This window comes from Pseudophryne corroboree, chromosome 1, assembly GCF_028390025.1.
Source record: "Pseudophryne corroboree isolate aPseCor3 chromosome 1, aPseCor3.hap2, whole genome shotgun sequence".
Classification (NCBI taxonomy): Eukaryota; Metazoa; Chordata; class Amphibia; order Anura; family Myobatrachidae; genus Pseudophryne; species Pseudophryne corroboree.
In genome coordinates this window covers 793,135,250-793,160,770 of record NC_086444.1, presented here as the reverse complement: position 1 = coordinate 793,160,770, position 25,521 = coordinate 793,135,250, and the positions used below count along the sequence as shown (strand labels likewise).

General features: G+C 45.1%; 1 protein-coding gene across 9 annotated transcripts in view; it reads right to left on the bottom strand.

Annotated features, from left to right (window-relative positions):
• The window catches only part of EMCN (endomucin), a 431,382-nt gene extending 406,079 nt beyond the window's left edge, over positions 1–25,303 (bottom strand). For 2 of the 9 annotated variants that reach the window (XM_063918475.1, XM_063918528.1), the window contains exon 1: positions 25,195–25,303. In XM_063918475.1, the coding sequence (XP_063774545.1) occupies positions 25,195–25,249 (55 nt within the window). In that variant the 5' untranslated portion in view covers positions 25,250–25,303. Of the gene's footprint in view, positions 1–25,185 lie in introns of all 9 variants that reach the window. The other 7 variants (XM_063918500.1, XM_063918483.1, XM_063918535.1 and 4 more) reach the window with 7 other exon arrangements.
• Positions 25,304–25,521: the final 218 nt, after the last annotated feature.

Genomic DNA, 25,521 nt, shown 5'->3' with positions numbered 1-25,521 from the left:
GGGCCGCAGATTCGGCATTCGGGACTGGGTCCTGGTGGCCACGGATGCCAGCCTGCGAGGCTGGGGAGCAGTCACACAGGGAAGGAATTTCCAGGGCTTATGGTCAAGCCTGGAGACATCTCTTCATATAAACATTCTGGAACTAAGGGCCATTTACAATGCCCTAAGTCAAGCGAAACCCCTGCTTCAGGGTCAGGCGGTATTGATCCAATCGGACAACATCACGTCAGTCGCCCACGTAAACAGACAGGGCGGCACGGGAAGCAGGGGGGCAATGGCAGAAGCTGCAAGGATTCTTCGCTGGGCGGAAAATCATGTGATAGCACTGTCAGCAGTGTTCATTCCGGGAGTGGACAACTGGGAAGCAGACTTCCTCAGCAGACACGACCTTCACCCGGGAGAGTGGGGACTTCACCCAGAAGTCTTCCACCTGATTGTAAACCGTTGGGAAAAACCAAAGGTGGACATAATGGCGTCCCGTCTAAACAAAAAAACTAGACAGATATTGCGCCAGGTCAGGGGACCCTCAGGCAATAGCGGTGGACGCTCTGGTAACACCGTGGGTGTACCAGTCAGTGTATGTGTTCCCTCCTCTGCCTCTCATACCAAAAGTACTGAGAATCATAAGAAGGAGAGGAGTAAGAACTATACTCGTGGTTCCGGATTGGCCAAGAAGGACTTGGTATCCGGAACTTCAAGAGATGCTCACGGACGAACCGTGGCCTCTACCTCTAAGAAAGGACCTGCTCCAGCAGGGGCCTTGTCTGTTCCAAGACTTACCGCGGCTGCGTTTGACGGCTTGGCGGTTGAACGCCGGATCCTGAAGGAAAAAGGCTTTCCAGATGAAGTCATCCCTACCCTGGTCAAGGCCAGGAAGGACGTAACCGCAAAACATTATCACCGCATTTGGCGAAAATATGTTGCGTGGTGGGAGGCCAAGAAGGCCCCTACAGAGGAATTTCAACTGGGTCGTTTCCTCCATTTCCTGCAAACAGGACTGTCTATGGGCCTAAAATTAGGGTCCATTAAGGTTCAAATTTCGGCCCTGTCGATTTTCTTCCAAAAGGAACTGGCTTCAGTGCCTGAAGTTCAGACATTTGTAAAAGGGGTACTGCATATACAGCCTCCTTTTGTGCCTCCAGTGGCACCTTGGGATCTCAATGTTGTGTTGAGTTTCCTAAAGTCACATTGGTTTGAACCACTCACCACTGTGGACTTAAAATATCTCACATGGAAGGTGACGATGCTGTTAGCCCTGGCTTCAGCCAGGCGTGTGTCAGAACTGGCGGCTTTATTATATAAAAGCCCTTATTTAATATTTCATTCTGACAGGGCAGAATTGAGGACTTGTCCTCAATTTCTACCTAAGGTGGTTTCTGCATTTCACATGAAGCAACCTATTGTGGTACCTGCGGCTACTAAGGACTTGGAGGATTCCAAGTTGCTTGACGTGGTCAGGGCCCTGAAAATATATGTTTCCAGGACGGCTGGAGTCAGAAAATCTGACTCGCTGTTTATCCTGTATGCACCCAACAAACTGGGTGCTCCTGCTTCTAAGCAGACGATTGCTCGTTGGATTTGTAGTACAATTCAGCTTGCACATTCTGTGGCAGGCCTGCCACAGCCAAAAAATCTTAAAATGCCCACTCACAAGGAAGGTGGGCTCATCTTGGGCAGCTGCCCGAGGGGTCTCGGCTTTACAACTTTGCCGAGCAGTTACTTGGTCAGGAGCAAATACGTTTGTAAATTTCTACAAATTTGATACCCTGGCTGAGGAGGACCTGGAGTTCTCTCATTCGGTGCTGCAGAGTCATCCGCACTCTCCCGCCCGTTTGGGAGCTTTGGTATAATCCCCATGGTCCTTACGGAGTTCCCAGCATCCACTAGGACGTCAGAGAAAATAAGAATTTACTTACCGATAATTCTATTTCTCGTAGTCCGTAGTGGATGCTGGGCGCCCATCCCAAGTGCGGATTGTCTGCAATACTGGTACATAATTATTGTTACCAAAAAATTCGGGTTATTGTTGTAGTGAGCCATCTTTTATAGAGGCTTCTCTATTATCATGCTGTTAACTGGGTTCAGATCACAAGTTGTACAGTGTGATTGGTGTGGCTGGTATGAGTCTTACCCGGGATTCAAATCCTTCCTTATTGTGTACGCTCGTCCGGGCACAGTATCCTAACTGAGGCTTGGAGGAGGGTCATAGGGGGAGGAGCCAGTGCACACCAGGTGATCCTAAAGCTTTCTTTAGATGTGCCCTGTCTCCTGCGGAGCCGCTATTCCCCATGGTCCTTACGGAGTTCCCAGCATCCACTACGGACTACGAGAAATAGAATTATCGGTAAGTAAATTCTTATTTTTCTTTGCGTCATGTGCTGTTTGGGGAGTGTTTTTTGGAAGGGCCATCCTGCGTGACACTGCAGTGCCACTCCTAGATGGGCCAGGTGTTTGTGTCGGCCACTAGGGTCCCTTAGCTTACTCACACAGCTACCTCATTGCGCCTCTTTTTTTCTTTGCGTCATGTGCTGTTTAGGGAGTGTTTTTTGGAAGGGCCATCCTGCGTGACACTGCAGTGCCACTCCTAGATGGGCCAGGTGTTTGTGTCGGCCACTAGGGTCGCTTATCTTACTCACACAGCTACCTCATTGCGCCTCTTTTTTTCTTCTTTGCGTCATGTGCTGTTTGGGGAGTGTTTTTTGGAAGGGCCATCCTGCGTGACACTGCAGTGCCACTCCTAGATGGGCCAGGTGTTTGTGTCGGCCACTAGGGTCGCTTAGCTTAGTCATCCAGCGACCTCGGTGCAAATTTTAGGACTAAAAATAATATTGTGAGGTGTGAGGTATTCAGAATAGACTGAAAATGAGTGGAAATTATGGTTTTTGAGGTTAATAATACTTTGGGATCAAAATGACCCCCAAATTCTATGATTTAAGCTGTTTTTTAGTGTTTTTTGAAAAAAACACCCGAATCCAAAACACACCCGAATCCGACAAAAAAAATTCGGTGAGGTTTTGCCAAAACGCGGTCGAACCCAAAACACGGCCGCGGAACCGAACCCAAAACCAAAACAAAAAACCCGAAAAATTTCAAGTGCACATCTCTACTATTAACTCCTAATGGATTTAATGGAGCGAATGCCTGCTGCGAGTAGTCACAGACCGGCACGCCATGCCACATGCCGCATCGCCGCAAAGATGAACATGGCTGCAGCGTTACTTTGTGATGCTGCTCACTGTGAGGAATCGGTCAAAAGGGGGAGGTAACAGGGAGTGTCTGCAAAAACGCCGGCGTCTCATGACCATTTTTAAGGCACATCTCTGCGCAAGACTGCGATCTCGTACACATGAAACATGGTACCAGATTCACAGCTCCCGCGGCCATTCTGCGCGGCCATGGAGGCACTCAGGGAATCATTGTTCCTTACATCTGCGTCATGGTTGCGATGGAGTATGCGGTTGTTGAGAATGTTGTGATGGTTTCGGTGGGCGTCTCTGTTCACTTGTGGCAGTTCCATCACTGAAAAAGATCGCTGCTGTATTGGCATTGCATTGCGTCTGAATCAGGCCCACAATGTCTATATACAGTATTTAAATACAGATACTAATGTCAGACCCTTTGTCCCAAAGAAGATTTTATTTCAAAAAAGACACAAGCGGGTTTTGAATATGAATAATGAAATGAAATGATACAGGGAATTTAGCAGTAGTCTTACTATAATACTACATAATTACATTATTCATAATATACACCACTGTTGTGACATGCTGGTCCATTTATTATTTGCCATGTACAAAAGCCTCACTTGCTCTAATATAAAGGATTAGAACTTTAGGACAGTTGGCAGATGTGCCTGTTAGGCGCCGGGGTCCGCTCGTCGGTGCGGCCCGGCGCCTAGCTACCAGGGACGCCGTGCGCGTACAGCCGCCGGCTCCCTGGCAACGCTAGACGCCGGGCGCACGGAGCCGCACGGACCCTAGCAACGGGGACGCCACTTACGGACTGCGTTTCCCCGTTGCTGGGTTCAATTTAATTAATAGATATCTGTTTTCCTGGCCATGCAGCTTGGCAGCTGTATGGCATCTAATCCAATCAGCCTCCAAACAGCTGATTGGAGGACTCCCTGTTAAATACACTTCCTGGGCTTCTCACAGACGCCGGTAATAGCTTCCTGCATGCTGAATCTGTTTGCTGTGAGTGTTTCCAGTCCTGCTGTATCCGGTCGTTCCTATTCTCAGTTGTCCTGTACTCGGTAGTCGTCATCTGTTCCTGGAGTCCTGACTGAGCACCTTTTGAACATCCAGTGGAGTTCGTGAGTCACGGCGTAGCCGTGTGTTGCGGCTTGGGCCGCTTTATTATTTGTCATTTATTATTTGTGTTTCGGAGCTTTTGCGGAGGATTCCGCTCCCACAGATCCACTCTGGTATCCAGCGGTGCTGGGTAGGAGTACGGACTAGTGGATTTTGGTTGTCCTTTTCCCTGGCGGGTTACCGCACATACCTCAGGTTTAGTCAGTTAGCTTGTAGCCCCTGGCCTGGTTGTTTAGTCAGAGGGCCCCTTGTTATCACCCTGTCTCGGATTTCCCTTTGTCTCCCATTAAGACCTGAGGGGGCATCGGAGTTGGGCAGACATAATCCGCCCTTCAAACGCGGCTGCCATGGGCTCAAGCAACCATAGTCTCGCAGGGGATTTCTGACAACACGGGCGAGACAACGGAGTTAGGGCGCCAGGGGCTACTTTCTATTCCCGCTCCCTTCCCCAGCATTCCGTTCCAGTGCTCCGGTCCTTGCAATAGGACCACCTCAGACCAGAGTGCTGGAATCATAACAGTGCCCTGATAAAAGGGAGCTGCACCCACCTGCCACTTGTGTATGCCTCAAGGGTGTTTTTAGGTGCAGGGAAGAGGGTTGCCCCAACGTAAGCACAATTTCCTCAGTTAAAAGTTCCAAAGTTGGGAGTTTTGATATATACATCTTTGAGCTATATAATTTTCTCTAACTTTTAAACATTTATTTATGTTGTTTATTTATTAACAGTTTCTTATATAGTGCAGCGTATTCCGTTGGACTTTACAATTGGAACAACAGTAAAAGATCAAAGCTGGGTAATAACAGACAGACAGAGAGGTAGGAAGGCCCTGCTCGCAAGCTTACAATCTATAGGGAAATAGGGATAGGCGTTATCTATTAAATAATAGTTCTGGATTGTGCAGATGGGATGTAATTATATAGGGAGAATATGTGCGTGGGTCTGAAATTTGTGAAGCATGTCTGAAAAGGAGAGTTTTCAGGGAATGCTTGAAGGTTTGGAGACTAGAGTTTTATTGTGCGTGGGAGGGCATTCCACAGACTGGGTGCAGTCCAGAAAAAGTTCTGTAATTTTGAGTGGGAGTGAGTAATACGTGTGTATGAGGGATGCAGATTTGTGCAGAGTGGAGAGGTTGGATAGGGAGATAGTTTGAGATAATTGAAGAGATGTATGCAGTGGTGTAATGAGAATTAGGTGCCCTGGGTGCCAGGATGGCATCAGGACAGAGGAGGTGCTTGCCGGAGTAGATCAAGGGCTGCCTGCTGTATTCACAGGCAAATGAGCAGAAAGAGCCTGCCAGCCGGACACTAGTAGGACAGGAGCTTGGACCCAGAGAGAGCTGCTGGCCGCACACATACTGGGGGAAAGATGGAGAGCCAGTCGAGGGAAGAGGAGGACCAGAAGCGGGAGTCGCGGATATGGTAATGCTCATCTATCCCCCTCTCCCATTACAATGTATATGTAGCTGTGTGAAGAGTGCAGGTGAGGACAAAGAGGCTGCCCCAGCCGGTGAGGAGGAGCCTTTACTCCCAGACAGCAGTGTGTGCTGGGAAGGGGCTACCCACAGCAGGTATATGAATTACAAATGGCATGTTATGCTCTCTGCCCCTTAGAATGATGATGGAGGGGAGTGCCGTGAAACCATGCCACCTCCCTGGTTGGCCTCACCTCCTTTTCAGAAGCACATTTGGTGCACACAAGGGATACTTTTTATCCTCACTGTGTAGGAGTGTGCCGTTTTTCACTGTGCCCTGAAAGCCAATAGCCCCTGTTATGCCTCTGGATGTATGTTGGTGCAGTTTGGTTAATGGCCTTGTGTGTAAGTAAAAATATTTTACATTGAATATGGTAGAATACCAACAACCAATGGAGGGACTGACAGAGTGAATCAGCAGATGATGGTGAAAGGTTGGCTAGGAAGATCAGCCTCACAGCTGCATTCAAAATGGATTGTAATGGTGTAAGCCTATTTTTGAGAAGACCAGTAAGGAGACTATAGCAATAATAAATGAGGGAGATAATGAGAGCATGGATTATATTTTTTGTAGTTTCTTGTGTAAGATATGGGTGTATTTTGGATATGTTTTTAGATGTAAGTAACATGATTACGAGAAAGATTCAATGTGGGGAACAAAGAACAGTTCAGAGTCAAGAATGACACCTAGACAGCGAGTTTGTGGGGTAGGGTTGATTGTTGTGTTGGAAATATCAAGCTTGAGGTGGCAAAATTACATCCAAGATGAAATGGCAGAAAGGCATTCAGTGACACAGACCAATCCAGATGGTGACAAATCTCGAAGTATAGGTAGATTGGAGCACCTAAGACTGAACCTTGGGGTACTCCAAGTGATAGAGGTAACAAAGAGGAGGAGGATTCAGAGAAATGAACACTGAAGAGTGATTTGAGACTGTAGGTAGGATGAGAACCAAGAAAGGGCTGTGTCCAGAAGTAGATTTTAGTGTTTGTATGAGAAGAGAGTGGTCAACAGTGTCAAAAGCAGAAGAGAGATCTAGGAAAATAAGAAGCGAGTAATGACCTTTAGACATACTGTAGTAGTATTCACTACCTTAGTAATTGCTGTCTCAGTGGAGTGTTGGGCAAAAAATCCTGACTGAAGTGTTTTCAATAAGTTATGTGAGTTAGGGGCATGGGAGCTGAGAAATGGGATGGTAATTTGATAGAGAGAGAGTTAGGGTCAGAATTTTGTTTTTTCAGAATGTTAGCAATCACTGCATGTTTGAATAGGAATGGAAAGATACCAGTAGATAAAGAGAGATTACGGATTTTAGTTAAGGTTGGAATGAGTACAGGAGACTGATTTTTGAGGATATAGGATCAAGAGGAGAGGTAGTAGTTTAGGCAGATGAGAAGAGTGTAGATATTTCATTTTCATTTGTGGGATAAAATTAAGATAATGTGCCAAAGGATTCAGGTAGAGAATTGAGCAGGTCGCTGGCTGTGGAAGAGCATACCATTTCATTTTGGATCTTCCCAATCTTGTACTTGAAATAGGAAGTGAGATCTTGTGCACTGACAGTAGCTGATGGAATTGATGGGGGAGGGATAAGAAGTGATTTAAATGTATTAAAAAGTCGCTTGGGGTTAGGGGCTTGAGCAGAGACTAGTGATTGGAAATATGTTTGTTTGGCAGTTTCCAGAGCATTACAATAAGAGTGGTAAATGGTTTTATATATGAGGAAGTCACTTGGAGTATGAGATTTATGCCACTGATGTTCAACTTTACATGAGACTTTTTGAAGGTGTCTTGTAAATTTAGAGTGCCACGGTTGACATCTGAGTCTACCCATCACACATCTGGTGTGTGATGGGTAGCTGGAGCCACTTCATCGACTGCTATTTCTAGAATCTGGTTTAGGTGTGATACAGCAATTTTAAGAGAGGGGAGTGTAGAAATCAATGAAAATAGTTGCTGCAAAGAGGTGGATTGTTGTTGCAAATTAATAGCACTAATATTTCTGTGGGTTTAAGGAGGTTTGGTAGGCTTAAGTGACATTGAGTTTAAAGTAATGGAGGAGTGCATGCAGGTAATAAGGTTGTGATATGAGAGAGGAAAAGTAGTGTTAGTGAATTTAGAAACTGAGCACAGTCTGGCGAAAAAAAGATCAAGACGGTGATCCTCCTGATGAGCAGAGGAGTTAGTCCATTGGGAGAGGCCAAGAGAGGAGGTTAGAGAGAATAGTTTGGTGGCATGGGGAAATTGTGGACTGTTAATAGCGAAATTTAAATTGCCCATAATGATGGAGGAGATGTCAGAAGATAAGAGTTAAGGGAGCCAAGCAGATAAATCTTCCAGAAATTGTTTTCTGTTGCCCAGGTAGCTGATATATAGCAGCAATATGCAGATAAATGGTTGAAAATCCTAATAGAATGTATTTCAAATTATGTAAATGTGAGTGATGGAACCAGTGGTAGAACTATGTATGTGAAAAATTGGGACAGTAATATTCCAACCCCACCTCATTTACTGTTACCAGGCCTGGAGGTGTGTGTAATTCGTCTGTACCTTCTGACAGGGCTAGTCCACTCCACATGTCAGTCTGCCCCCCCCTCGCAGAAGTGCAAAGCGGCGATGACTTTGCACTTCAAGAGTAGCTCCCGGCCAGCGCAGCTTTAGCATGCTGGCTGGGAGCTACTCATCGCTCCCCGGCCCGCAGCGGCTGCATGTGGCGTCACGCAGCTACTGCGACCTGCCCACGTCCCAAACACACAAAACAGCGGCCAAACGCCACCGTTCCGCCCCCTCCCGCCCAGCGATCGCCTCTACCTGTCAATCGGGCAGAGGCGATCACATCCCTGCTACCCCCTTCGGCCGTCTGGCATGCGCCGGTGCACTATGGCACCAGCGCATGCGCAGCAGGGACCTGTTCACTTTGCTGCATTAAAACGCAGCAAGCAAACGGGTCAGAATTACCCTCATAGAAGGTAGAACTTTCCGGTCCAGGTCTCAATGATTAAGAAGTCCAAACTGTACTTTTCCAAGATTTATTGAAATATTGCATACAGTGGCATGATAAAAGTTGATCATCACATGTACGGCTCATTAGGTTGAATTTCACATATGCAATCACAACACAATTCACAGGAACACTGACTGGATCCTCAAGATCAAAAGCTTTTGATCTGCTCTGAACTTACTATACTAGTGGGCATTAGTCCAAAGTACAGCTGTCAAGCATCTTAGCTAATAGAAATGGGGTCTAAAGAACCAGGACTAAAAAATTGGTATTATCATTCTGAGAAAGCATGCAGTGTGCTCTTAAAACACGTTACGATACCATATGCAAACTTCAACCAACAGGACAACAAAAATGCAGGGGCCCCCTCCAATAAAATGACCCCTTGTCCTGTCCACACCCACTCTATCCCCCCAACCTCCTCTCCGTGCCAATCTTTACCTCCCATACTGGGACAATGCCTGTCGCTGCCCAAGATGCATATACAGTAGTGCAGCGCAGCGCAGAACGGCTCCCATATCCCGTCATCAGCTGTAAGAACATGATATGCAGGCGTTGTCCCAGTTACTGGGTCAGATTACCCTGCTGTGTGAGGGCCCTGGGATGGCCGCTCCTGTCGCCCTTCCCTTAATCCGGCTATGACTGTATTACAAGAGGTAATTTAAAGATGTGTTCCTATACATCATTGCTGCAGTCACGCCAAACAGCCCATTTTGGCACACCAGGTCACGTGAGAGTCTTCTAGCTTCAGGCTTATTTTTTTGCTGAAAATGCATCTTAGTTGCAACATGATGTGGCTATGATGCACCAGGAGACTGTGCTGATAAATGTAATATATGACACTTGGATATCTATGTGCAACGGAGTATCTAAATCTGTATACGAAGTGGTATGGTGTAGCAGTTGCAGCTTTTTCCAATACAAGTTCCAAGGGGTGCAAGTAGAAAAATTTAAAAATGGACGTGGTCATGTGTTGTGAGGGGGCGTGGCCACGTGAGACTAGTGGGAGTGGTTACTTGACACTAGCAGCATGGCCACATGACACAGCCCCTTTTCTTTGCACTCTGGAGGCAAGGCTAGAAATATATAGTAATGCCTACAGTATAATAGAAATACTGTACATAGTGATACCCGCACTATAATAGAAATATAAAGTAATGCCCCCAATCTAATAACAATATATAGTACTGCCTCCATTATGACAGAAAAATATACTGTAGTAGAGCCCCTGGTATAATAGAAATAATAGGATTTTGGTACCTTGGTAGTTATGACGGGGAGGAGGGGGAGCACACAAAGAGCTGCTGCAGGTGCCCCATGCAAAGGTATGCCTAGCCCGCCGCAAGAAACGGCTCTAATAGGGGTATAGCAGTGGCTTTGGTGAGCCCTACTAACCCTGTTTGTTCCATAGAAAATACATTTAAAAAATAATATAAATAAAATACCTATTAAACTATTGGAGCAAGCTACATTGTGACCAGTTCCCTCTGGCACATTTTCAAACTGGGGAATGGTGGGTAATAGAGGGGGAGGAATCTCACACATTATTTTATTTAGATGTGCCAGTTCCCACTAGCTAACCCCTCACTACCCCAGCGTAAGCTCAAGTGTCCCTTAGTGGAATGAAAGAGAAATATAGTATTGCCCTCATAATAATAGAAATATATAGTAGTGTCCACATTACAATAGAAATATATAGTAATACCCCTATAATAATAGATAATATAGTAGTGTCTACATTATATTAGAAATTAATTACACCACACAGTGAAGCAAAAGACCAGCAGCCCAGCCTGTGAAGAACAAAATCCGCTCAGTGCCGATGCATCACATGAGCCGAGTGAATGGAAACAGCTGCACTGTTGCTCCGAGCAAGGCAGGCTGCAGGAAAGTGCAATCAGGCTCCTCTCTTCACACTTCCCACAGCCGCCAGAGAAGGAAGCATGATGTGAGGTCATGACATCACCATCACGCTCCCAGTAACCCTGACAAAGTGGGAGGCGCCGTCATGCTGCCAAGCACCATGGTCTTGTTGATTTGTGGCGCATTATAACTGTGGTAATGGAGGTAACTGGTGCAAAGTGTGTGGCAGGTGGTACTGCGCACCCGCTGCCAAATTCTTAAGGGTACTCCATACCCGAGCATACCTGCATACTTGCACCACTGCTCTGTATACAGTCTTAGTCACACACAATATACAAGTGTTGCATATCAAATTAATCAGCACAGTCTCCTTGTGCGTCCTAGTCATTTTAACTAAGATGCATTTTCGGCAAACAACGGCGTCCAACTTTAGCAGATTTGCATGGGACCTGGCGGCTCACTCACACCAGGCATCTCGTGATATTGAGCCTAATTGTCTGAGCAGGACACATTTCTACTAAAGTGGAAATATTACAGGTTGAGTATCCCATATCCAAATATTCCGAAATACGGAATATTCCGAAATACGGACTTTTTTGAGTGAGAGTGAAATACTGAAATCTTTGTTTTTTGATGGCTAAATGTACACAAACTTTGTTTAATACACAAGTTATTAAAAATATTGTATTAAATGACCTTCAGGCTGTGTGTATAAGGTGTATATGAAACATAAATGAATTGTGTGACTGTACACACACTTTGTTTAATGCACAAAGTTATAAAAAAATATTGGCTAAAATTACCTTCAGGCTGTGTGTATAAGGTGTATATGAAACATAAATGCATTCTGTGCTTAGATTTAGGTCCCATTACCATGATATCTCATTATGGTATGCAATTATTCCAAAATACGGAAAAATCCGATATCCAAACTAGCTCTGGTCCCAAGCATTTTGGATAAGGGATACTCAACCTGTATTACATTTCCCAGACCCGCCATCAGTGGGGTGCTGCGGGCACAGCAGTCCCGGGCCCAGCCTCTCTAAAAGAGAGAAAAGGGCCGGGGCTGGCTGTGCTTCCGTTCGCCTGATGCTGCCCGTCCCCGTCTTCCGCCGCCGCACATACTTGTCGATACTCGGGCGCCCGTTCCAGAGGCCATTTTCACGCCCTAGAAAGCCTGCTGAATTCTCCGGAATCCTCAAGCCCACGCATGCATACCGGTGGCGGAACTGGATGGCCGGCCACGGCACACAGCGTCACTGCACAGAAGAGCATATACCAGTGGCAGTGCAAGGCAGGCATGGAGACCCCTTTGCGGCGGCAGCAGCAGATCCACCATCTCATCTCCTCCGAACATTGGAAGCAATTGGGAGGGGGAGTGATGGGGGAACTGGGGAGAAGCAGAGGTAGGAGTGTGTGCAGTCTGCACCAAACCCCTGTGTGTGTTATTAGAACATAAAGTATTAGAGCTGAAATATGAATTATAAATATCTAACACTGTTTTAAAATGAAATTTTTTATATATCTATATTTCTCTGACGTCCTAGTGGATGCTGGGAACTCCGTAAGGACCATGGGGAATAGCGGCTCCGCAGGAGACTGGGCACAACTAAGAAAGATTTAGGACTACCTGGTGTGCACTGGCTCCTCCCTCTATGCCCCTCCTCCAGACCTCAGTTAGAATTTTGTGCCCGGCCGAGCTGGATGCACACTAGGGGTTCTCCTGAGCTCCTAGAAAAGAAAGTATATTTTAGTTTTTTTATTTTCAGTGAGATCTGCTGGCAACAGACTCACTGCTACGTGGGACTAAGGGGAGAGAAGCGAACCTACCTGCTTGCAGCTAGCTTGGGCTTCTAGGCTACTGGACACCATTAGCTCCAGAGGGATCGAACACAGGCCCAGCCTCGGTCGTCCGGTCCCGGAGCCGCGCCGCCGTCCCCCTTACAGAGCCAGAAGCAAGAAGACGTTCCTGGAAATCGGCGGCAGAAGACTTCGGTCTTCATCAAGGTAGCGCACAGCACTGCAGCTGTGCGCCATTGCTCCCCATGCACACCACATACTCCGGTCACTGATGGGTGCAGGGCGCTGGGGGGGGGGGGCGCCCTGGGCTGCAATAAGAGTACCTTGCTGGCAAATACCACATAATATAGTCATAAAGACTATATATGTGTAAAATACCCCTGCCAAATATACATTTAAAAAGCGGGAGAAGTCAGCCGGAAAAGGGGCGGGGCTATCTCCCTCAGCACACTGGCGCCATTTTCCCTCACAGCTCCGCTGGAAGGACGCTCCCAAGGCTCTCCCCTGCAGTTTCCAGACTACATAGGGTAAAAAAGAGAGTGGGGGGCACTAAATTTAGGCGCATATAATATATATATAGCTGCTATAGGGAAAAATCACTTGTGTAGTGTGTATCCCTGCATTATATAGCGCTCTGGTGTGTGCTGGCATACTCTCTCTCTGTCTCCCCAAAGGACTTTGTGGGGTCCTGTCCTCGTTCAGAGCATTCCCTGTGTGTGTGCGGTGTGTCGGTACGGCTGTGTCGACATGTTTGATGAGGAGGCTTATGTGGAGGCGGAGCAGGTGCCGATAAATGTGATGTCACCCCCTGCGGGGTCGACACCTGAATGGATGGACATGTGGAAGGAATTACGCAACAGTGTCAAATCCTTACATAAAAGGTTTGACGACATAGCAGATGTGGGACAGCCGGCTTCTCAGCCCGTGCCTGCCCAGGTGTCTCAAAAGCCATCAGGGGCTCTAAAAGGCCCACTACCTCAGATGGCAGGCACAGATGTCGACACGGATACTGACTCCAGTGTCGACTACGATGAGACTAGTGTACATTCCAATAGAGCCACTCGTTATATGATTACGGCAATAAAAAATGTGTTGCCCATTTCTGATATTACCCCAGGTACCACAAAAAAGGGTATTATGTTTGGGGAGAAAAAGCTACCAGTGGTTTTTCCCCCATCTGATGAATTAAACGAAGTGTGTGAAGAAGCGTGGGCTTCCCCCGATAAGAAACTGTTAATTTCTAAAAAGTTACTAATGGCGTACCCTTTCCCGCCAGAGGATAGGTCACGTTGGGAGACATCCCCTAGGGTGGATAAAGCGCTCACACGCCTGTCAAAGAAGGTGGCACTACCGTCTCCGGACACGGCCGCCCTAAAGGAACCTGCTGATAGGAAGCAGGAGGCTATCCTGAAGTCTGTATATACACACTCAGGAATTATACTGAGACCGGCTATTGCTTCAGCATGGATGTGCAGTGCTGCAGCTGCGTGGTCAGATTCCCTGTTGGAAAACATTGATACCCTAGACAGGGACACTATATTGCTAACCGTAGAGCATATTAAAGACGCTGTCTTATACATGAGAAAGGCACAGAGGGATATTTGCCGGCTGGCATCTTAAATAAACGCAATGTCCATTTCTGCCAGGAGAGGATTGTGGACTCGGCAATGGACAGGAGATGCAGATTCTAAAAGGCACATGGAAGTTTGCCTTACAAGGGTGAGGAGTTGTTTGGGGATGGTCTCTCGGACCTTGTTTCCACAGCAACAGCTGGGAAGTCAGCATTTTTACCCCATGTTCCCTCACAGCCAAAGAAAGCACCGTATTATCAGGTACAGTCCTTTCGGCCCCAGAAAGGCAAGCGGGTTAGAAGCGCGTCCTTTCTGCCCAGAGGCAGAGGTAGAGGGAAAAAGCTGCAACATACAGCCAGTTCCCAGGAACAAAAGTCCTCCCCCGCTTCCTCTAAGTCCACCGCATGACGCTGGGGCTCCACAGGCGGAGCCAGGTACGGTGGGGGCCCGTCTCAAGAACTTCAGCAACCAGTGGGCTTGTTCACGGGTGGATCCCTGGATTCTACAGGTAGTATCTCAGGGGTACAAGCTGGAATTCGAGACGTCTCCCCCTCGCCGTTTCCTCAAATCTGCCATGCCGACAGCTCCCCCGGACAGGGAGGCAGTGCTGGAGGCGATTCACAAGCTGTATTCTCAGCAGGTGATAATCAAGGTACCCCTCCTTCAACAAGGACGGGGTTACTATTCCACAATGTTTGTAGTACCGAAACCGGACGGTTCGGTGAGACCCATTTTAAATTTAAAATCTTTGAACACTTATATAAGAAGGTTCAAGTTCAAGATAGAATCGCTCAGAGCGGTGATTGCAAGCCTGGACGAGGGGGATTACATGGTGTCACTGGACATCAAGGATGCTTACCTGCATGTCCCCATTTACCCTCCTCACCAGGAGTACCTCAGATTTGTGGTACAGGACTGTCATTACCAATTCCAGAAGTTGCCGTTTGGTCTGTCCACGGCACCGAGGGTATTTACCAAGGTAATGGCCGAAATGATGATACTCCTTCGGAAAAAGGGAGTTTTAATTATCCCGTACTTGGACGATCTCCTTATAAAGGCGAGGTCCAGGGAACAGTTGTTGATCGGAGTAGCACTAGCTCGGGAAATGCTACAACAGCACGGCTGGATCCTGAATATTCCAAAGTCGCAGCTGGTTCCTACAACACGTCTACTGTTCCTGGGGATGGTTCTGGACACAGAATAGAAAAAAGTGTTTCTCCCGGAGGAGAAGGCCAAGGAGTTATCGTCTCTAGTCAGAGACCTCCTAAAACCAAAACAGGTGTCAGTGCACCACTGCACGCGAGTCCTGGGAAAGATGGTGGCTTCTTACGAAGCAATTCCATTCGGAAGGTTCCATGCAAGGATCTTTCAGTGGGATCTGTTGGACAAGTGGTCCGGGTCGCATCTTCAGATGCATCGGCTGATAACCCTGTCTCCAAGGGCCAGGGTGTCGCTACTGTAGTGGCTGCAGAGTGCTCATCTTCTAGAGGGCCGCAGATTCGGCATACAGGACTGGATCCTGGTGACCACGGATGACAGCCTTCGAGGCTGGGGGGCAGTCACACAGGGAAGAAACTTCCAAGGACTATGGACAAGTCAGGAGACTTCCCTACACATAAATATTCTGGAACTAAGGGCCATTTACAATGCCCTAAGTCAGGCAAGACCCCTGCTTCAACACCAGCCGGTGCTGATCCAGTCAGACAACATCACGGCGGTCGCCCATGGAAACAGTCAGGGCGGCACAAGAAGCAGGATGGCGATGGCAGAAGCCACAAGGATTCTCCGATGGGCGGAAAATCATGTGTTAGCACTGTCAGCAGTGTTCATTCCGGGAGTGGACAACTGGGAAGCAGACTTCCTCAGCAGGCACGACCTCCACCCGGGAGAGTGGGGACTTCATCCAGAAGTCTTCCAAATGATTGTACACCGCTGGGAAAGGCCACAGGTGGACATGATGGCGTCCTGCCTCAACAAAAAGCTAAAAAGATATTGCGCCAGGTCAAGGGACGCTCAGGCGATAGCTGTGGACGCTCTAGTGACACCGTGGGTGTACCAGTCGGTTTATGTGTTCCCTCCTCTGCCTCTCATACCCAAGGTACTGAGAATAATAAGAAGGAGAGGAGTAAGAACTATACTTGTGGTTCCGGATTGGCCAAGAAGAGCTTGGTACCCAGAACTTCAAGAAATGATCTCAGAGGACCCATGGCCTCTGCCGCTCAGACAGGACCTGCTGCAGCAGGGACCCTGTCTGTTCCAAGACTTACCGCGACTGCGTTTGACGGCATGGCGGTTGAACGCCGGATCCTGAAGGAAAAGGGCATTCCGGAGGAAGTCATCCCTACGCTGATTAAAGCTAGGAAGGAGGTGACCGCAAACCATTATCACCGCATATGGCGAAAATATGTTGCGTGGTGTGAGGCCAGAGGGGCCCCAACGGAGGAATTTCAGCTGGGTCGATTTCTGCACTTCCTACAGTCAGGGGTGACTATGGGCCTCAAATTAGGTTCCATTAAGGTCCAGATTTCGGCTCTGTCGCTTTTCTTCCAAAAAGAACTGGCTTCACTGCCTGAAGTTCAGACGTTTGTTAAAGGAGTGCTGCATATTCAGCCCCCTTTTGTGCCTCCAGTGGCACCTTGGGATCTCAACGTGGTGTTGGATTTCCCTAAGTCACATTGGTTTGAGCCACTTAAAACCGTGGAACTAAAATATATCACGTGGAAAGTGGTCATGCTGTTGGCCTTGGCTTCGGCCAGGCGTTTGTCAGAATTGGCGGCTTTGTCATAAAAAGCCCTTATCTGATTTTCCATATGGATAGGGCGGAATTGAGGACTCGTCCCCAATTTCTTCCTAAGGTGGTATCAGCTTTTCATTTGAACCAACCTATTGTGGTGCCTGCGGCTACTAAGGACTTGGAGGATTCCAAGTTGCTGGACGTAGTCAGGGCCCTGAAAATCTATGTTTCCAGGACGGCTTAAGTCAGGAAAACTGACTCGCTATTTATCCTGTATGCGCCCAACAAGCTGGGTGCTCCTGCTTCAAAGCAGTCTATTGCTCGCTGGATCTGTAGTACGATTCAACTTGCACATTCTGCGGCTGGACTGCCGCATCCTAAATCTGTAAAAGCCCATTCCACGAGGAAAGTGGGCTCTTCTTGGGCGGCTGTCCGAGGGGTCTCGGCTTTACAACTTGCCGAGCTGCTACTTGGTCGGGTTCAAACACGTTTGCTAAGTTCTACAAGTTTGATACCCTGGCTGAGGAGGACCTTGCTTTTGCTCATTCGGTGCTGCAGAGTCATCCGCACTCTCCCGCCCGTTTGGGAGCTTTGGTATAATCCCCATGGTCCTTACGGAGTTCCCAGCATCCACTAGGACGTCAGAGAAAATAGGAATTTACTCACCGGTAATTCTATTTCTTGTAGTCCGTAGTGGATGCTGGGCGCCCATCCCAAGTGCGGATTGTCTGCAATACTTGTATATAGTTATTGCCTAACTAAAGGGTTATTGTTTAGAGCCATCTGTTGAGAGGCTCAGTTATTTTTCATACTGTTAACTGGGTATGGTATCACGAGTTATACGGTGTGATTGGTGTGGCTGGTATGAGTCTTACCCGGGATTCCAAAATCCTTTCCTTATTGTGTCAGCTCTTCCGGGCACAGTATCCTAACTGAGGTCTGGAGGAGGGGCATAGAGGGAGGAGCCAGTGCACACCTGGTAGTCCTAAATCTTTCTTAGTTGTGCCCAGTCTCCTGCGGAGCCGCTATTCCCCATGGTCCTTACGGAGTTCCCAGCATCCACTACGGACTACGAGAAATAGAATTACCGGTGAGTAAATTCCTATTATATTTTATATATATATATATAAAACATATAAAAAGCAATCAGGTGCGCTCAGTATATCACAATAAATAACAGTCTTTTCCACTTTAAGACCTTACAGTCACTACTCCTATAGCAAGATAGGGAGTGAATACACTAGTGTTCCTTTCTTTATAGGGCTGCTGCTCCCCACCGTCATATATGGCCCAGAATTCCACAGGAAAGAGACATCTAGAGAAAAAGTTTTAATTTCATAAAAGCACAGAACTCTTGTTAAAATTCACAACGTTATTGCTCATACCAAAACAAACTCCGCTGTGGGCTTAATACCACATGGTTAAAAACATAAACATCCCCAGCAATACTGCAAACCTCCGGTGACCATCCAGGACAGGACCTCAAACCCATGCAGCTGAACCGCTACTGACAGCCGCTGCACGCCGGGACACCGTCACTATATATATATATATATATATATATATATATATATATATATATATATATATGTGTATATATATATATATATATATATATATATATATATATAGTATTTATTTTTTTACTTTTTTGGAGGTGGGGGCTGCCTATTTTATCAGTCCCGGGCCCCACCATTTCTGCTGGCAGCCCTGACATTTCCTACAATGTGCTATACTACAGTCACCTCACTCTGTATTTGGCTGCAAAGTTTTGAAGGCTCTGTCAAACAGAGTTTGACGTTAATTGTTCCCAATCCTACCCTGACTTACACCAAGCAGTAGAAGAAAATTAAAGGGTCTGTTGGCGCCGTGCAGGCAGATATATTAATGAACCTGTTGGTCAGCAGCCACCTGGTGAAGAGGTAGCCAGCCTTTTCTAGTGTGTAAACCTAAAAACAAAAGATATACCAGACAGGCGCTTGACCAAGGTAGTTAAAAATAATACAGTTTAATATACACATAACACTTAAATTAACACAAATACACGCATACTAACTAGACACAGTTAAAAAATGTAAAATAATCAGCCTGAATCACAAAATATTGTAGTGACCAAGTTGATACAAATAATTTGTAGCTTTTGGAGTCTTTGGAGTGAAAGATAGAAATTGATTACTAAGTATAATTACCAGTGCAGCATGTAGCAAGCGGAGACTCTCAGTATAGTTCAGTCAGTTTCAACGCTTAAGTCCACATGAAGATGGTAAATAAGAGTGCTGTGCTGTCACTAATTTTGCAGATGCCGGAACCACATGCCGTTGTTTAGAACGGTGGGAGTCTTACCCGATGGTGTGATGCCGCTAAACAGACCGCTGGCCAGCGGGTATTGAATGCGGTAGTGCTATTGAATGCTGAGTTTGGCTGCTACATCCGGCACCCGGTCCGTCAGAGGGGTATGTTCACCTGTACGTTTAAACAGCAGATAGAAACGCTGAATGCCGCTGAATCGGCTGCTTGTATCCCGACACGGATTTGGTGTCAAGCAGTCACTTTATGCAGCCGCTGGATGTAACGATGTACAGGGTTTATTGCAGAAAACCGTCACAGGCACAGGTTGATGAATTGGTAACGGCAAAGCATAAGATAAGATGGACCGTGTGCGGGTGCCTTGTCTCACTGGTCCGTCACTCCAGAGGTCTCCCCTCCGTTTCCTCACTGCATTTCTCCGCACTTTGGGGCAGCTTTGTCAAGAGGCAGACCAAGCAGTACAATGAATTTATCGGCAATGGCCCATCCTTATTCATAAACTACAAACACCATGTACATTTACAAATACAATTTACATTATGGAAGGGTTTTCCATCGAATGGTGCAGATACTGTACAGCAGAATTTGAAAATGATATCACCGGAACACCTCCACACCTCTATAAAACGACTTGTACAACTGACAATCTCGGTTGTAGCTTAACAATTGTTAGTAAGCTAAATCCTACACTAAGGTGTGCCGTTCTCAGCCTTCCTGATTATTACAAAGCAGCTTTTCTTGTTACATACATGTTTGTGTTCTGTTCCTTTTTATATTGTTTGTAAATCACACAAAAAGATGAAAGAGGAAAATATATGCCAGTTTAGAGAATTGGCAATACTTAAGAGATTTCCTTTTGAAAAGAGATTCATGTACTAACAATTGAAGGAAAGGTAATCTGAAATATGTGTGATTTAAAACCAACTTGATATAAAGGCAGTCTTTATTTTCTGTTTAATCATATATTTTTATTCTACGGCTTCACATACAATGATTAAAGAAAAGCTGAACGATTCTCCGTGCATTTTACATAAACCCATTTAGACAGTTACTTACATTGTTCATTTTCTGAAAGGTTTTCTTGCAAAGTTGGTTTATATAAATGAATACAATTCTGAATTTACAGCTGCCAAAGAAATTAAGATCTCCAAAGTGTAAGTAGTTTAAATTGCTTTTAAAATAACTATACTATTACCATATTTGTAAAAAAATAAAAATAGTAATGCAATGCTGCTTGTTTACACCAACCTCCTCTATAACACCACTGTGTCTTACAGAATGTTCTCCGCAGTAAAGTGCATTCAAATCGTCTGCATGTTCTCCTCATATTGATGGCATCTTGACTATACCAGTGCTGGACACTGAGCTAGGACTGTGCACAGTGCAACGGCACCGTATAGGCAAATACAGGGGGGGGGGGGTTTAGTTGACCAGAAACCCTCCATTCCTACAGCCTGGCCGGCTGCCATTACATGCAGTATACAGGGTGGAATGAAGCTGCTGCACATGTCCAGTAGCAGCAGGTTTTCCCACCAAGTCTTCTGTGTGTGTGTCTGTGGATCTGAGTGCTCAGTCATTACAGGGAATCTGGTGACATAACGGGATCATTGGCCTGCATATGTCTGTAGTACTGTATTACATAAACTGCACTTTGTTAGGGGCAGACTTTATAACGTCTTATGTGCTAGTAATTATGCATCCTTCATGGGATGGGGACAATCGCTCTAAAATCAAACATTTGTAAACCCCCCTCCAGAAATCCTGCATTTCCCATGCACCTAGGGCCCATTGAAAGTGAAAGCAAAATAGCAAAAAATTAGTAGGAGCAGCAGTAAGCACAGGGGAAGATGTGGACACAGCTGAGGTTCTGGTGAAGATAGGGGAATATTTGGGCACAGATACTTCTAAAATGCAGAGTAGATACACATGGTTAGCGGACAAGTGCAGTAATAAGCTTTGATTTTGTGGGTCTAGATTTTTGTAATTCGATAAACATATAAAAATGGTGCATTTTCATTAGGACTCCATGGCAAGCAAAAGGACACAATGTCATATTCATTCAATATACACAAAGCCTAGACACATTATTATGACCACCTCTTACATTTGACGTTGACAGCATGTAGCCCAAGAAGTATGGCACATGTCGCGCGGTGGCTAGGTAGGTACATAAGGTGTGTGATAGGCTGTCTGCACACATATCACTCGTTACTATCATGGGTGAAAGGGGCAATTTATCTGAGTTGCAAAAAGGGATGATTATCAGCTATCAGGCCAAGGGTGGCAGTATTTCTGAAATAGCGCAGTTTGTGAACTGTTCGCATTCTGCTGTGGTGAAGGTGTATCGTGACTGGACAAATGACACCATAACCGACCGGAAAACTGGAGCACAACATGCCATCGATGTGAGAGGTGAACGTCGGCTTAGAATGTGCGTGAGGGCCGACCTACGCGCTACAGTGTAGCAGCTCACCGTCAAAATTTACCTGTGCCAACCTACCAGCACCTTACTGAGTCACTCCCAGCCTGTATAGCTGCTGTCTGTGCTGCACATGGCGGTTATTATAGCTATTAGCTGGTGGTCATAATAATGTGACTCGACCGTGTATAATGCTGTGAGCTGGCACAAGTCGCATCTACATATAATCACCGACATTACTAATAGCATGTTTTACATTTCAATGTTATACTTCGATGGAGTAGAGCATTGGTTCTTAAACTCGGTCCTCAGGACCCCACACAGTGCATGTTTTGCAGGTAACCCAGCAGGTGCACAGGTGTATTAATCACTCACTGACACATTTTTAAAGGTCCACAGGTGGAACACTTGTAATTCTGTGAGGAGTCCTGCAAAATATGCACTGTGTGGGGTCCTGAGAACCGAGTTTGAGAACCTGTGGAGTAGAGCATTTCCAAGTGGCACAAAATAATAAAAGGCTACAAACAAAAGAGCTGCATGTAGTAAAGATTCATGATTAATTTAAGCCATAACTTAGAGAAAACAGAATAAGGTAGGACTCTGACATACAGTATTAATTGCTCTAAAGAATATCCAGGTTCTCTGCAGATTTAGATATAATTCTAGTTTGTGGAGGCAGATCCCAAGAACAATGAATACAGTAGGTATGCACAATGATGTGTGCTGGGTGGGCCAAGGAGGGGCAGTAGAGCCAAGGTGTTATCTGGTCTGCATCCAATATCCTAAATTTGCCAATAGTAATAACAGTCCTGGGAATATATTCAGGTATTACTGACCTCATTATGACTGCACAGTATACACTGACAACAATGCATATTTTATAAATGTAGCTTGACTTCATTAATGGATTTGTAAAATAAGAATAAATATTAGTCTGTACTATGGGTTCTGCACTTAGCAGACAAGGGCACGTGTTTAAAAACAAAATGCACAGCAAAGACTTTTTTGCTGATGTGGAAACTACTTTTACATAGGACTAATATTGGGATTATTTTTATTATTATTATTATTATTATTATTACATTTTATTTATAACACGCAACAAGTGTTTTGCAGAGCCATACAAACGGCACACATTAGAACAATACAGGGTATACAGAACTCAACATTACACAAACTGAAAAAACTAAAACACAGCACATATACAGTAACACTTAGCACCACTATTCTCAGTACACACTACAGCTGAGATGTAAGGAAGCTAAGGAGTAATCAGTGTACTACTAGGGGCAGGCAGCCGGTGGATGAGATAAACAGTAACAAGTGAGTGGAGATGCAGGTATAGACCATACTTGCCTACCTGACACTCTCCATGAGGGAGAAAATGCTCTGTTCCTGGACTTTCCTGGTAATGTATGATTGCCATCACCCGTGGTGAGACACCTTTCTTATCAATTACCTAGCTCACCACAGGTGATGGCAATCATACATTACCAGGAAAGTCCAGGAACAGAGCATTTTCTCCCTCATGTAGAGGGTCAGGTAGGCAAGTATGGGTATAGACAGTGAGTAGGAGAGTGCTGTAATTGAAGTGCAAGAGCATAGGGAAGAGGGCCCTGCTCCAAGGAGCTCACAATCTAGGGATGAAGAACAAGGACACCAATGTGACATGACATTAATCATGCTATGAGGTCCATCTTCTAATTTAGTTTAGGCCCTAAATAAGGTCAAATAGTTGTAGAAACTTATACCAACAGTGCATCAAAATTCTGAATTTGGGGGAAATAAAGACTTATAATTAGGAATATATTCATATTCACCTAGAGAGAGCGGTTTTACACCTTGGCAAACTATATTTTTTGCTATGCGGTTCTCTATATGTATAAAAAAAACATGTTCACTGAGGAGCTGCAAATGTTTTACTCACAATGTAGTAATGTAGTGAGTACCTAGTACTTTCCTTTCCTGCAGTTTCTTCATCTTTGAGAGCAAATCCGTCTTCCGTCTACACCAAGGATGGGGAACCTTCGGCCCTGCAGCTGTTGTTAAACTACACATACCAGCATGTCTTGCTACAGTTTTAGTATTTGGCTATGCTAAAACTGTAGCAGGGCATGCTGGGATGTGTAGTTCAATAACAGCTGAAGGGCGGAAGGTTCCCCATCCTGGTCTACACCAATCCAGATGGCTACCATAATCTGGCCAAAGTCAATTTACTTCCTGAAGCCAATGAGTCTGAGGTGTGGAGCAGTGAGTAGACAGAAGACTACATATACTACATATTCCTGACCCAAGGAAGATGCAATGTCTGCAAGAAAGCTTGGTACTAGATATACAGTAGGGAGAAATGTATCAAATCTTCTAAGGAGTGGGCAAGTGAAAATTAATTTATACCAACTAATAAGCTCCTGGCTAGCATTTATATAGCACCTTCTCAAAAATGTTAAGCTGAAGTTGATTGGGAACTTCTTCACTTTTCCACTTTGATATAAATGATCTCCTCCATAGTCTGCCAGTGGACATATCCAGCAAAGGAGATAGATAGTATAGAGGGGTTATCTGCAAAAAATACTTATCCCTTATTGAACAGATATACAAACCTGCAGAATAGGGTTCATTTTGCCAGAAGCCAATTAACTTACTTGTTTTTTAAGTGTTTTTTAAAAATCAGTGCAAACAATGGGAGAACATATAGACTCTAATCAGACGGAATTTGGTAGAATCAAACACACCAATCCAGAGCTGCTAAGCATTGTTAATATATGCTCACTTCTTCCCTCCCCAGGAGTTTATACAATATTATTGTTCTGTTCCTTTTTGTTGCTACTATTTAACATGTTTCTGAATTCCTATTAAAAATATCAGTTGGAAAAATACATAATATTGTCATGTTTACAGTCAAATTCACAAGCAAAATGTTTTTTTATTTTTTATTTTGTAATTAAAATTTAATTTTTATGAAAATGTTTATAAGCTTTATTTTGCACATACCAGCTACGCTCTTAGATGTAACATTCAGAAACAAATTTAAGTCAGTCCAGTACACCCTAAACCTGTGAATTGTACATGAAATAAACTAAAAAAAAATGATTTGTTCTATTTTCTTATTCACTTCAACTTTTGTCAATTTGCCAGTTATCTCCTTTATAAGCAAATCATGACATAACGACCCAATCTGGTCATTTATATACAATGTACATTATCATCCCCACTGATTACTTATAAGGTGCCATAAGTCTGTGCAGCAATGGACTGTCTCTACAATGAATCATACAAAATACATACATGGAAACAGTAAAAAAATATATGAGGCTGACGGAAAAGGTAAGACAGAGGGGAGAGCTTACAGTCTAGATACACTAAAAGTGCCTCTGAATTAGTTCCCACGACCTGGCACCTGCCACGCTACAGATGAATATAGTGGAAGTGATTTACCATATTAGCATAATTACAAACGAATACAACAAGATTGCATAGTGGATGCCTGCTGGAATAACCCACACATATAGATACTGTAGCCTTGTCATACTGTAAAAAAAACAATCTATACAATATTGGAAGTGAAAAACATACAATATATAGAACTTTGTAACTTGAGGTAATGATGGTTCCAGCACATTTTATTCAGCAATAAATCAATAGAAGTGAGAATAGATGGATTTCTGCAGTACAGTAACAACACATGAGGAAGCTATAGGTAAACTCACGTGCATTACCTGTGAGCAGGTTTATGACAGATAGGACCAAGGCAGCAGCTCTGATGGGCTTCATGGCTCTTTGTGACACCCCCCTCACGTTGTCTCTTTATGTTTTGGGTTTATTTTTTTCTTGAGCAAGGCAGGATTTAATTATCATGTGGAAAAGGTGTGTACAGGCACAGCCTCTTTCTGTTATTTTAGGGCTGATAAAGAACTGAAGGAAATGCACAAGCTCCCGCTGGGAGTTCAGGGCACTAGGGACGTATTGTTTAAATTCTTCACAGGAAGCTCAAATCATTTGGCATGTAGACATGTTGTTCTTAATAAAATCATAATTTTTTAACC